The following is a 14,274-nucleotide window of genomic DNA, read 5'->3' as shown; positions in this document are numbered from 1 at the left end:
GCCAAGGCACACTAGCTCGCCTACAGGAGGCGACAGTCAGCGATCTCGCTCTCCAGCGAGTCCTCACCTGCCTCCAATCATCAAAACCTGTGGAAGGTGAGCTGAAGCGGTTTACACCAGAACTTTCGGTGGTTAGCGGAGTACTGCTAAAAGGAAAGAAAGCAGTCATTCCGACAGCTATGCGAAGAGAGATGCTGAAACGACTACATCAAGGCCATCTGGGGCTGGGTAAATGCCTGTCCAAGGCCCGAAGATTGATGTATTGGCCAGCAATGACCGCCGATATTACCGCTTTCATCGACAGATGTGAAACTTGCAAGAAGTTTGCCTACAGACAGCCAGACGAGCCTCTCTCGATCCGCACCGTTCCCAACCATCCCTGGTCCAGGGTAGCTGCGGATCTCTTCCAACACTCCGGTAAACACTACTTGGCTGTATACGACGCCTATTCAAATTTTCCCGAAGTGGAACACCTTCGAGAAACCACAGCAAGGGTGGTCATTGACAAGTTAGCTCAAATATTTGCCCGCTATGGTTTACCTCTTGAAGTTTGCACGGATGGGGGCCCACAATTTTCCTCGAAAGAATTCAAGGATTTTGCTGCGCGTTATGATTTTCGGCATACTGCTTCAAGTCCAATATTTCCAAGGTCCAACGGTCTGGCTGAAAAAGGTGTACAAGTTGTAAAGCGTATACTACGAAAAACGGAGAGTGCCAAAGAAGACTTTTGGTTGGGCCTCCTAAACTACCGGGCAGCTCCCCTTGAAGATGGCCGCTCACCCGCAGAACTACTGATGGGTCGAGAACTACGAACCCTACTTCCCGACTTCACCGCGTCTCCCGCATCTCCGGTCAAAAAGCACGTCCAGAACGAGACGAAAGGAAGACAGCTAGCTCCTCTTCAGCAGGGAGACATCGTGCGAATCCTTAACAACGGGCGATGGGAGCGTAAAGCACAAGTGCAAGGCTTGGTGGCCCCAAGGTCATACACGGTGCTTACCGAGGACGGCCGGATCCTCCGCCGTAACCGACATCATCTTCGAAAAACACCGGAAGGTTTCTTCATCTCCATCAACGACAGCGACTCAGAGGACGACAACGGCGATTGCTTGCCACCATCAAGAGATGGATCACAGCCTCCCTCACCACCAGAGCCTCCTCGAAACCAGGTGTCGCCTCACCCACCGACCTTACCCGCTCTTGAGCAGGCGTCATCAGGAGCAGGACCTCAGTTCAAGAGACCTAGAAGGCTACCACAACGCCTGGGCTACATAAAAGGCTTCCAACAGGCAGAACTAATCTAAACGAGTACAGCCCGCTTCACGCGCTGCTTGTGGTTGTTGTGTACATCTTTGTTCCCTCAAAGAAAGGAGGATGTACCATATGCTAGCGGGAGGATCACTGCGTGCACGCGAAGAGACAAAAGGAGCGCACGCTTAAAAATAAAGAAGTTGTTCTTGCTGCTGGCACTGATCGTGAACGCACAATCATTACAGTTGGTTCACACATTTGTGTAGAGTCCATCGAGTGTGTTGCGTTAGCTTGTAATCGCCGATCACGCTGGTGCAATCCATCTCGGAGTCCTGAAACACTTCCGACATGTGTATAACTAGAATTGAGGCTTTTCAGTAGTTACAAGCTAAAACCTATGCACTACCTATGAGAAATACACACTTTGCACAAGAGTAGGCAGATTGAACAAACTCGCCAATCCACGCAAAGAATGCTCCAGGCAGCTTGAGAGCCGAGCAGCAAGGAATCCCAACACTCTTAGCAAAAAATGAATATAGCTTTATTTTATAATTTCATATATACTATGGTGTCTTTTCTCTTTACACTCCAGAACTAAAAAAAAATATACTCGAAAAGAGACAGCAAACCGACGAGAGGAGCGGGGTAGATACACGCCCTAGGCAACACGCTGGCACTACTCGACGAAAAAGCTCTGCGTCAAAACCGCGTTCCTGCCGGGGGGTGCTTCCCTGCGGCGCACTCGGGGCAACCTGCTTTGCAACTCCACGCTGACTGCAAGCCTACAAGACCAGGTCCTCCCAGAAACGGGGAGATGGCAGTGGCCACAACGCAAAACACACGACGCTTTCAACGCGCTCTCCCGTCAAGAGAACGCCCTGCGCATCTCTAAAACGCGTCTGCGGGTTTCCTCTAGCCTTCAGTGTCCCTCCATAGTTAGTCAAAACATTTGCAGCAAGCAAACAAAAAAGATAAACCGGCTTTTGACTGCATTTTTGTGGCGGATACCCGAGAATGCCAACTTGGAATCGACGAAATTATGTCATTCTGGAGCTTCCAATCATTATCAAGACGTTGCCGTCTTTGCCCCGCCCGTTTACTCGTCGCCGCAATCGACCCGAGCGAAAACGAGACTAAATTCGAACCCGCGAATAACGAAAGTCTGAAGCAGCGACGCCAACGTTCACTGCCAATCCATCAGTCTTTTGGGTAAATATTGCTTCGAAAACGAGCCTCGTAAAGCCATCAGACTGGCTACGAGAAGGCTCGTCCGTTTGGGGGCACATTCTTTTCACCGAGCTAGCTGGCGACGACCACAAAAAAGAACGACAACGAGCGCTTGGCGCACGACAAAACGAGACCGCCTTTTTTTTTTCCCCCACTTTGCACAAGCACAGTACCGCTTTCTAAACACCGCCTAAGCCGTGGAAGGAGAAACGTCTAGAACGGGGGAGACTCGAGTGCTGGGGACGGGGAAAAGTCTGAAACGCCAGACACTGAAAACACAAACTAGTGTCTGGGCGAAATTCGGGAGCACCAGTATTCTTTCGTCCGTCGTCTCGCAGACTTCGGACATCCGCGCTAAACATCCAGAAACACCGATACGCGTCGTCGCACTCTGATCCGCCTACCGCTACAGAATCGTGCAACGGCTCGCGTTCGATGGCCGTCACGCTAACCCAGCCGCGGTGTCACGTCCTCACTACATCCAACCTTGTGCCAACATGACACTAGATTTTTTAAGCCGAAGCAATCTGCGCAACCTTACGTCTCGTTTACCCTAAAGCTCTTACTAGTGGACTCTTCCCTTCCTGACAGACGCCTCGAACGAATTAGGACTTAACGTCCGTCCCCCGCCCTCCCCCCAACACATTGGCATTTGCAGCAATCTATCACAGTTTTTAATGCTCACCAGCATAAAGTTGTCTCAATATCTTTACCACGTCCCAGCAGCAAAATGTTGCACGTCGCAACGACGAGCCCAGTTGTTTCGTTTCTGCCGATCTGCGCGTCGGCAAAGTGCACACAGAACACACTGCGGCTTGCAGATGACGCAAACGGCAAGAAGCGGAAAGGAACGCAAAGAGAAAGTACTGCCATTTGCGCATGATTCATGATGTGCGTGTTCAATAAGTTAAAAAAAGAAATCTTCGCAATGTTTTCTTCCCCCCCCTCCCAAACGTGCTCGTCCTCTTCGCCTCGACAGAAGCCACAAAAATACTCTTTTTAGCTAGTTGCGGCCAAAGCCCAGAGTCGTGGTGCGTCGGGACCTGGCAACGTTGGGCACTATATCCGCAAAATGTTTCCAGCCTGCCCGTAACACTTCCATCGGAGCACGATTGCTCAACACTTTCAATGCGCCGCCAACTGAAACTAATTTGAAACCACTTCCAAGCGTCTATCAGTTACATACATCACTGCAACTGCGCACAAATGTGGAGACATGACGAAATTGGCTCTCACAAAGAAGGTGCAAGGGGAGAAGATTTTGTCCTCTCAAAGGCACAATGTCGTGGTCTCCGGGATCGTTAAATTTTGTGGGTGGCAATTTCGAAGGTGGTGACCACGATCAATACAGTGATTATCCTCGCATGAGGGAGATCGACCTATAGGTCTGCGCAATTCCGTTTTTGATTTCTCTCAAAGAAACAACAGCGACGAAACAGGAGCGCGGGCATCAAACAAAAGGGCGCTGCACCTCGCAGAGTAGAAATAAAACTAAAATGCTTAACGCTTTCAGTTTGACAATCTGGCATTTACCAACTCGCAAATCTGGCCGGACGTTTCGTATGACAGTTCCATAACGAAGTGGAAAAAAAAGTAAGACAAATGGGGAAATCATGGCTCTGGAAGCCTAAGGCATCGTTAAATGGTTACCGGAAAGGAATATCCTGGAGGCTTCAATATAGCCGTAGAATTTCCAACAGAATGAAAAGATAAATCGTGAGTCAACTCTCCAAAACCGAGGCCTCGATCCATGCTTTCGAAACCAAACGAGCGGTCCTCGTGTCATCGACGTCGAAATCAATGCATGTTTTGTCAACGGGACCGAAGGACGCCCACGCTAAAAGCTGTAATTAAAATAAGCAAGCCCCTGCGCCCCGGATGCTTCAAGCTACATCTTCTCTCCGCCGACACAACCAAAAGATAAAGGGGGGCAAAAGTATGTGCTCCACGGCTGCCCTTCCACTATCTTTGTGGAAGCCTCGTTAAAAACATGCAATGTACAGATGGGCGCATGCAAGATTTTTCTCTCTCTTTGCACGGTTACTAACACCGACGCACGCGTGCGTTCACAAATTCATGCACACACACACGCACACAAATCAATAAATGTGCCCGGGGAAAAGGGAGGTCTCCGAACAAAAAGTGGGGTTACAGTGCACACGATGAAACGTCGGATGGATGACGAAACCACGACGTGCGCGCAAGCCCCGCCTCCTCACGAGCTCTCCCGCGGCATGCACTGCCGGCAGGGTCGAGAGGGGGGGGCGAGTGATGATTATCTTTTTTTCCCCTTGCGAAGATTGGCGAAAAAAAAAAAAAAACGATAAAATGATGTGCTGCACGCTTCCCCTGTTCTTAGAGTTCCATGTCTTTCGTCTCGTCGTCCGAGAAGTCACTCATGGAGCTCTCGCTGCTCGACGACTCGTTGTCCTGCTCCCGCAGCGCCTCTTCCGTCGCATACTTTTTGACGTACTCTGCACAAACGGGAGAGGTGGAAGAGAACAATGCTGAAGGAGAAGAGTTCTTTTCGGGGTGCAGCTCGGCCATTATAAAGCCGTCCAAACTGTGCACAACTTGTCCACACAAAGGCCACCACATCTAAATGCGAAAGCATTAACTGCCCCATGGAGTAAAACCGGAGTTGTGTGTGGCAGCGAAAAACGGCACATAAATTGCCATTGGCTGAGCGAAACAACACTTAAATTTCAATTGGCTGCGACGCGTCGTGTGGCTCTATAGCAACAGCGTCATTGTTGCTAAGGAGCCAGCTGAACTGCTGGCAGCACAGCGGGAGGGGGGGCGGTGACCTGACGTTGGGCCTAACATTAGGCCTATAGTTAGGCTTTGAGGTTTAACGCTGTCAACCGGTACCCGCAGCTAGGGCGATGATGATGATCAGAAGACATGTGATTTCAGCACGCGCTGCGCCAAGCTTCGCCCTCCCGCCGCTGCCTCTCCTAGTGGCGCAGCAGTCACCAGCGAGCCTGAGCGGTCTGCTCAGGGCACCGTCGCTCTCCCTGCCGGCACTGCAGCCGCTTCAGCTCCTCTCAGCGCCAAGGAACATGGCGGCGCCTGAGGCGTCTATATCGACGGCGGCTGCAACCTCGGCAGTAGTGAAACGTGGCCGTCCATGCCAGTACACCGCAGACGAACGACGATGGAGTGGAGGAACGACATTAATGCCTTTTGCATTCACAACTCGTGAGAGGTGCTTAGGTGTCCTCGGAATTTATATTTTTGGAAATGTCCTGTATTCTTCCCGGCAAGTATTCAGTGAGAATAATGGAGGGTGCGAGATTTGAGTGAGGGAGTAAGATTTGAGTGCGGTTGCGAGTTATAAGCGAGATGGCGAGTTTTGAGCGAGGGTGCAAGTTTTGAGCGAGGGTGCGAGTTTTGGGAGGGGGCCAAGTTTTAAGGGAACACTGACAGTGCCTTTATACTTGCTGAGGTTTTATTTGAACATGACCTATAAGAGTTCAACTACCCGGAACACAATTTGTGGCTCGGAATTTGTTTTTCTTTCGCCCAAAACAGCTGGTTGATAATTGGCCGGTTTCAGTCGCACTCTCTCTTTCCCATGGTCAAGTAACATTCAAACTAAAGTGAGTTCAACATAAAATGCCAACCTCTGCCAACAACGCCAGTCCTACAGAGCAGCATGCCTTCAGCGGCGTTACTCATTGAGAGACCCAGACGTTCCCCTCACCGAGCACCCCGAAACGATGCCAGAGCCCCCTTGCGCACACAAACGGCAGAGCCCACCTTGCACCTTCTTCTTGTACTCCTCCGGCTTGTGCAGGTACATGGCGGCTGCGTCCCCGTTGAGAGGGTCGATGGGGTTGGGGTATGTCAGCAGCTGGGGCAAGAATGACTCAAAGATGTTCGACAGATCTGGGGAGGCAGAGGGGGCCCCACAGTCACCACAATGGCACTGTTGCCAGAAGCAACTGCGCTCGACTCGTAGCACACTTCGTGCAAGGACCAGCCTGGGATACGCGAGACCTCGACACTCTTATCCGAAGTGTGCAGAACACTGGTGAACAAGACTGGTCACCATGAAGACTGCGATTACAACTATGGTCGATGAGGGATTAACAATCCAGTAGATGGTCCGTCTCCAGTATGCGCTCCTTGCCTTCTCAAAGGTTGCGCTTAAAGGGGCGGTGCAACGATTTACGGACTTCGGTCAAAGGTTTCTAGAAGTTGTCCTCTGTCACTTCTGAAGTAAAGAACAGAAAACCGATTTCGCCTGCGTGTCCTAGTTGTTGCGTAGAAAAAAGATAAAGATTGGCATTTCGGGCACCCCTCAACTCACTCCCAGTCTTCAGGGTCACACCTGGTCGCACTCCCAGTGACGTCATTCGGAGTGCCGTGTAGGTTCCCGTGTGCTATCTCGGAGGACGCTTCCCCTCCCTCTCTCTGCTGACATTAGCGGGCGCTATGCTGCAGCTTAGAGCCGAGCGAGGTCACGTAATCTTTCCGCCGCAGTTCCTTCGGCTGCCACTTGGGGCGGCAGGTGGGGGAAAAATCTCGACTTTTGCTTTGCGATTATGCAGCGGAATCGCGACATTTTTAATTAAGTGTTTTCTCTATCCTTTGGGACACGATAAACAACGTAAAAATGACGAGATGCAAATTCTTTTAATCATAAAATCGTTGCACCGCCCCTTTAAGGCAGAGCATCTACAGCCTGATTCACCTGTCAACGGCCATGGGCTTCCCCAGGCTAACTGCTTGATGCCATTTTGGTTTGGTCTTCGTTTGCCATGATTTCACTGTACAGTTTTCTTTTTCTCCCAACTTGCTACAACAATGTGCACTCCCCTGCGATGCTGCGACTTGAATGACGACGACAATGGGTACAACGAGCACTCTAAAAATGTACCGGGTATCACTCACCGTACAGCGCTGTCCATGCTTGGTTGATGACATCCAGACACACCGTACCAGACCTGGACCAAGAACGAAGCACAGATAATGACTACAGACATTTTGTACAGAGAAAAAATAAATGCTGTTGCAAACATGTGCTAAACCAGAAAATATGTAACCTGTATTATTAAGCCTTCATGTGTGCTTTGCTTAGGGCGACGACATCCGACCATTTCGTTCCCAACGCTTTCTTTTTTTGTTCTGAAGCGCGTCGCCCGACACGAGCTCTCGGCATTGACAGTGCTACGGCAGTACTTTGATTTATTTTTATTTTTTTCGAAAGTGTGCTGCCGGCATCGGGTACCACAAAGAATGACATCACCCTAAACAGAAGGACATTGCCGTACCTTAACCTGTATATGGAAGTCAACATTTTCTTTTTTCTATTTAAGAGCTCTGCAATACTACAGGGCATTGCACAAGTTTCAGGAGGTCAACACTATTGTCCACATTTTTAAGGACTATTCCATAACTTGAAGACAAACAGCACGAATGAATGGACATGAATAACAAACTCACACTTCGTCAATGTTGGGATGATAGATCTTGTTCATGAAACCTGAAAAGCGAGAAATTTCAAGATTGTAATCGGTCGATCGGCGAAAGAGCGTCGATTTTCGTTTTTTGTCCAGCACAGCGAAGCTTTGACTTGCATTTCGAATGAAGACTGTAGTAAAAATGTCCCTTGCCCCCAACAATAATGGCTTTATCCCCAAAAGGGATGCCAAGGGATACTTCGTTTTCAAAATGCTGTTCTTTGCTTAATAATCTGCTCAATTTTTTTCCCAAGGTTTAGACAGACATTTGTTTGCAAGTTCATGACATGAAAAGTAACGAAAACTAATAAAACTGGAACTTGTGGTGAAAATCAGATAAGAAAGTAAAAGACAGTGAGTTTGCAGGCGAGCTGGTGATAGCTAATTGTGTCATATAAGACGTCCCTTCCTGTGTCTGTTCCTTCTACTAAAAAGTTTTCAATTTCTTCCACCACAGTCTCAAGTATTATATGACAAGAAAGTAAAAGGCGCAAGGTGCAACGTTGAGATCGCAACAACTCACAATGTTGCAAATAGACAAAGCATGAAAAACCACGGAGGTGTCTCAGCTGTGTGTCAACATTATCATGATCTCCAAATTTATTTTAATGCAGAATGTTACAAGGCTCACTTCGACGAGTGCAACATTACGCAAATAGTCATAGAAAACCATACCACATGGACGCCTAACTCATGACCGAAGATTTAGCCAAGTTAAAAAATCTATCAATCATAGGGGGAGAAACATACGAGTCCTTCCACCACACATTTTGTCTCTTCCAACTTCAACCGTGTGATTAGGATACATTTCGTTTTTAAATTCGCTAAGAAATTTAAAATTATTAATAACAAAAAAAAAAAGAAAGGCAGTGCAGAAATCATTTCACTCAAAGCGACCTAACGGTTAAAGATTGCAGGTTTCATAAAAAAAACCTATAAACCCTCAAGTCACTCTACAACTTTCACTGAAAAATTTGTGGTCGTTACAATTTTTCCATCAATCAAAGCACTTGGGTACAAAACCCTGGCTACACCGATTGTCTACAAGCCATCACCGCCGCACGCGAGTATCTTGTTTTGAAATGCGCCAACGCGCAGAAAGGGAAGACTGTGCCGTCGCAGTAAGTTTGCTGCGCGACCATGGAGGAGGCAACTCGCACGAAACGCTCCGCCAACTCTTGCAAAACTCGCAAAATCTAAACTCGCAGCAAACACTCGCCTATGGACGGCGACTTGAAGGGGTACTTCTCGGGCAGGTCCACCCTGACCTTCCACACCCCACCTTCGTAGGGCGCTGCAACGAGAAGACGCCAGTTGACGGCGAGCCCTCCGCCCCCTTTCCAAACACACGTCTGCTCTTTCAGGCCGGGAACTTACTCGCTTTGGGACCGTAGAACTTGACGCAGAATTCGTTCAGGCCGCCCAAGATGGTGACTTCGTGCTTGCTCTCAATGCTGGATTGCGGCAGTCAAGGCGTACACCTTTTCGCGCGCGTCGTGACAAGGCATCATGGAAGCTGTCGCATCTAAAGGGATGCCAACACCCCCCAAATTTTTTTTTTTAGGCAATTTTAATGGTGTCAGAGGACTACCCAATCAATTTTGCTACAGCATCCTATATATTTTTAATATAGTCTAAAAATGCAACTGCTCGAAACAAACCGAAACTGGACTTGCAAGGAAGAAGAAATATAGAGGAGGAGAAAGATACCGGAAGTCATGTGGCTGTGCAACTTTTCTTTCTTTCTGATCAACATATTTGCAGCTTTTTAAAAGCCACAAAAAATAGGTATAACATTTATTTTCTATTTTTAATATTGTTTGTGTGCCTTTGATAATTCCCGACTTTGATTACCTTTGGTGGTTGTGTCTAAATTATAAAAAACGGCACAGGACCATGGAGAAGAAAGTGAGCACGACTCAAACCGAACAGTTCTCGTTTGGCGGCTTTCGGGCGGAAAGAAAACGAATATTGAGCTGCAAATTGTGTCTGGGTAGTTACGACTCTCATATGCCATGACCAAATAAAAAACTTGGCAAACATAAATACCTTGTCAGTGTCCCTTTGAAGAAACCGCGATCCAAGGTTATTCGAACAAGGTATCCTCAGACCAAAAATTATAAAGGCTGGTCCACACATTTGCGACCAAGCGTCGCCACGTGCATTTTTTCCGCCCACGACAGCCAGACGCTTCGGCCTTTTTGGGGCTTTCATGCATCATTCTTTCACCGTGCGTTCGCAAAAATTCCGACAGTGTTATACATGCCCATTTCTCGTAAATGGTCCATAAATTTTATATTGAAGATGCCGCAAAATCTTTCCAGTTCAGTCCTACGCGGATCGGACATGTTTCCAAACTGCCTGAAGGCTCCAGCGCATCCTCTCGTAAGCGGGCACAACACACTCGAAAGCAAATCTGTGAACGAGCCTCAAAAGTCAGACTCCCGCATACTGCGAGGGGGCTTGCCTTTTGTTAGACTACAACCATTACGATTTCTTTTTAGAATGCTCGTTCTTGAACAAATACTCATTTTCGAAAACGAGCATAGTTAGCCAGAACACAACAGGACTTCCGAAAACCTGTGGGAGTTTACTTGTCGTAACATTGCTTTCCTCCAAAACCGATACAGAGTATGTGGAGCGTTTTTTGCTTGCTTCTCAGCGAATCAGCTTCCAAGCATTTTTTTCCCCATCCTAAAACATCTCGTAATCAGTTGGGAACGTGACTTTCTCCCAAGTTTGTACCATTTCTGTCGTCACACTTCAGTGTTGCCAGTAGGGGCTCTAGGTTTGAGAAACACAATGAAAACAAAATTCGAAAATTCATTAACTTCACGAAATGCGTTTTTTTTTTTTTTTTACACAATACTTGAAGAACTGTACAGCCATGTCTATTAATGAATATGTTGAGCCAATATTAAGGCAAATCAGCAAGCAGTATTTGACCACCTTCGCGATTTGCCACGTCTCCCATTTAAAAGAATGTATATCTACTGCTGGTGCACAGCGAATTTTCCAATAAAAACTTTTGAAATCATCACTCATGCTGTAAACATTTTATAGAAAAAAAAATTCATTATTTGTTTCTGCCTCAGAAAATGTTATACTTTTTTTTTTTCCTTTTTGTGAGCATAGAATAATTTTTAGGTGATAATGGCTGAAGTAATTTATACTCTCAACCTCAATCAAATTAAACAAAATCTCTGAGGTGACTGGCTTGTTCAAGAGCTGTACAAGTCTTAAATTTGGAAGAGAAGCACCCAGTTCTCTCCTTCATCTTATTGGCTTTTACATAGTAAATGGTCTTGGAAGACAGTTACTGGCAGAGCTGAAGCCTCAAAATCACCATTCCCTACATGCTGTTGGAGAAGTGAAATGAACAATGGCATCATAAATTCTACCACAAGCAGATGACCAAGCTTAATGCTACTATCATTACTAGCCAAGAGATAAAAACATCGGAGGACAAACTGAAAAATCCCAAATCATTGTTATTGCCTCAGTGGACCGCGCGCTCGCCTCTTTTTAAACAGCGCCCACTTTTCGATAGAAGGCTATTCTCTAAACCGAGGTTCCGCTTCTAAACCGAGCTTTAACAAAACGTGCCCATCCCCTCAAACATGTTTTGATGAAATGGTGTTCGATCAACCTCAGTGAACCCATTAGCTACACACTTTGTAACGGGTGGTAGCTTGCACCACCTGGCCTAGAAACATTTACATGCCTCACCTATTGATTCTGCTCTAAATTCCGTTTGTCCTGAAACCACCTAGTAGTAGTAGTTAGTGGTGAGGGTAGCAAAAAGTTGGAACATGTTGGCCACTTTTTTGGTGGGGGCAAGTTAGTGAAACCATCTACCCTACCAATTTTGTGCATTATCACACTTCTCTAGACCTTCTCCCCCTATCTTCTAACCTTCTTTTTGCGACTGTAATCCTTTTCGTTCTTCCATCCTGCCAGCAAAACCCAGCAATCCCGCAAAATCAGTTACCTCTCCAGGGAGGGCATGACAAACCCCCACATACTTGGAAACCACATGTTCTGACATCTCACTGTCACCATGGCGTATGACATGTAATGTGTCTCCCTTGAAATTTAGCGCCATAGGTATTGTACACCAAAATTTACAAAGGATGTCCACTGACTGAAGGTAAATACAGGCTCTTGGAAAAGCAACGAGTTTGCTTTCAATCACCAAACAAACCGTGTCCCACACACACACACAAAAAAAAAAGAAAACAAAGTTTTCAGTTACAGTTGGTGGAAGGGGAGAGTAAAGTGGAAGCTTGTCCCACCTTTTTTCCACTTTTACAAAGCGAACGCTGGAAAGAAGACCTCCTCTCAAGCGTTCGCTCTGCCAAAGTGAAAAGAGGTGGGAGAAGCTTCCTCTGGGTGAATTTGATAAATACGTAAACAACGAGGCGAATCCCTAACGAACGTGCGTCATGACGCGTACGGAGTGTTTTGAAACACATCTGTAACACGTGAAAACACGATAAAAAAAAAGTAGCTAAAAGGAAAAAAAAAAAAAAAAAGGTGTCAGATTGCAAAATCACCGCTCCCTGTATGCGAAAACAAAGCGAAGCGTCGAAGACAAATAACGAGAAACAAAAACAAACAAAAGCGGAGAGAACCAGCCTCCTTTGTGGCGAAACATATAAGAAACCCGACCAACCTAACAAAACAAAGTGCGTTTCATTCGCTAGTGTACGGAGAAAATGGAGCAGGGACACCTCGGCGTGGTGGTCGACAGAACCACGGCCTCTCTTTCCGGAGATCAAGCGGTCGTGACAGAACACCGCGAGCGAGATTTCAGAATAAAAGGGAAAGCCTTCTATGGCGTCGATGTAAAACAAAAAGAGGAAGATGACTCAATAAACTACGATGGGACGGATGGTAGAACGAACGATAACGACAAAAATCGGTAATTTGTCGTGTTCGATAACAAAGTGGAGGAAACGACAACAAAAAAAGAGCAGCCTTTTTTTTTTCAAGTCAGCTGGCCGCGATTAAGACGAAAAAAAAAAAAAAAGTGGGAGAAAATAGCATGAAAACAGGTCAGGAAACACGCATTTTTTTAGTCGCATCGGCTACTTTTCCGTTAACTTTTCTTTTATCCCTCTACTTCACGCGCAGAATGCACACCAAACAGAAACATATGTAAACAAGCGCGAAGGCGAGCGGGCGCAAAAAAAACAAAAATAATAATAAAGAAGCCCGACGTCGCTCTCTAAACAATGCAAAAGGATCTCGTCGCAGCAAAGCGATGCACACACACAAGAAACAAAAGCCAAAAAAAAAAAAAAAAGCCTAATGGGAACTGAGCCAACAAAATATTAAATGGCAAAACTGGTCCCCTGGATACAAGGCGGCCCCATAGGGTTGCTCCCCCAAATCACCTGGAGGTCACATCAGCCACGAAACAAACAAAACAAAACCACACGCGTCGGGACGCGCACATCTGGTGACCACAATCGCTAAAAAGCCCCGTCATCCGTTGCGAAGGGACAAAAGCCACGGGCCGCAGTCGACTGCTGACCGATCGGACCGTAAGATTGAATCGAAGTCGTGGCCCACGGACCCTCCGATTCTGGTGGCAAACACGGCGGGGCAAGGTATTTCTGCATCGCGATTTGAGATTTGCCAGCAGCTTCATTTGCATAAAACGTGCTGTCTAAGGGGGTTGCAGTGGCCCTACCGCCGCGGGGGACACGCTGATGAAGCAACGCGAGCGAGGAAAAAAAAAAAAAAAAAGGCAAAATACCTCTTGCTTTCCCAAGCTGGCAAGGTTGGGCTGAAGCGCTTTTTCGATGATAGACGGCTGGGGCTCTGTTTCGCTCGCTCCCCTCCCCGAGTCGAGACGAAAAAGGATACAGTTTTATGACGTCCGTATCCATCCGCCTCTTCCCAGCGCTTGGAGAAGACATGTTTCTGTCTCGCCGCACGGCAGGAAGCTGCGAACGCAAAACTCCCAGCGATTTAAACGGCAACCTTTTCGAGCTAACGTATCTCGACTCGCACGCTCAAGAAGCTCAATCACAATGGCGAACTGGCTGCTGGCTGGAGCTGGCTGACTGCAATACTCGTGACGTAGGATCACGTGAGCCTCACTCGGTGCGCTCGGTTCTTCTACGCTCGCAAGGCTAAATTTACTCACGTGACTTAAAGTGTGACTCTATTAAATTTTTTTTTAACGCCAGAACGCTACAACGCGGCGCCATTTTAAGTAGCTTAGAGTCAGAGTTAGTGACTCTACCATTTGAAGCGGTGATTAATCGAACAGTTCTTATGTTGCTTTTTGTTTTTCTTGGAAGCGAAGGGGGGAAAA

The 14,274-nt window shown here is 47.2% G+C and overlaps 1 protein-coding gene and 1 pseudogene across 1 annotated transcript; one reads left to right on the top strand and one right to left on the bottom strand.

The window, feature by feature from the left end:
• Positions 1-1,770: 1,770 nt before the first annotated feature.
• On the bottom strand, positions 1,771-14,038 carry LOC8028751 (ubiquitin-conjugating enzyme E2 H). The gene is made up of 7 exons (XM_029967018.3): positions 13,821-14,038; positions 9,324-9,400; positions 9,166-9,240; positions 7,930-7,969; positions 7,378-7,430; positions 6,241-6,369; positions 1,771-4,952 (listed from the first exon to the last, which is right to left on the bottom strand). The coding sequence occupies exons 1-7, from the start codon at positions 13,871-13,873 to the stop codon at positions 4,834-4,836; spliced, it is 546 nt and encodes a 181-aa protein (XP_029822878.1). The 5' UTR covers positions 13,874-14,038; the 3' UTR covers positions 1,771-4,833.
• LOC120837426 lies at positions 1,781-2,661 on the top strand (annotated as a pseudogene).
• Positions 14,039-14,274: the final 236 nt, after the last annotated feature.

Source organism: Ixodes scapularis, unplaced genomic scaffold, assembly GCF_016920785.2.
Source record: "Ixodes scapularis isolate PalLabHiFi unplaced genomic scaffold, ASM1692078v2 PGA_scaffold8__174_contigs__length_109621045, whole genome shotgun sequence".
In the NCBI taxonomy this organism is placed as follows: Eukaryota; Metazoa; Arthropoda; class Arachnida; order Ixodida; family Ixodidae; genus Ixodes; species Ixodes scapularis.
Note: the sequence above shows the minus strand (reverse complement) of the source record. Positions and strands in the feature narration are given on the sequence as shown.

Coding starts and splice junctions, on each gene's coding strand:
- LOC8028751 (XM_029967018.3), bottom strand. CDS start 13,873: ATGTCTTCTCCAAGCGCTGGGAAGAGGCGGATGGATACGGACGTCATA. Junction 7,431..7,929: donor CATCCCAACATTGACGAAGT/GTGAGTTTGTTA, acceptor TTCTTGGTCCAG/GTCTGGTACGGTGTGTCTGG. Junction 4,953..6,240: donor GTACAAGAAGAAGGTGCAAG/GTGGGCTCTGCC, acceptor CCGTTTGTGCAG/AGTACGTCAAAAAGTATGCG.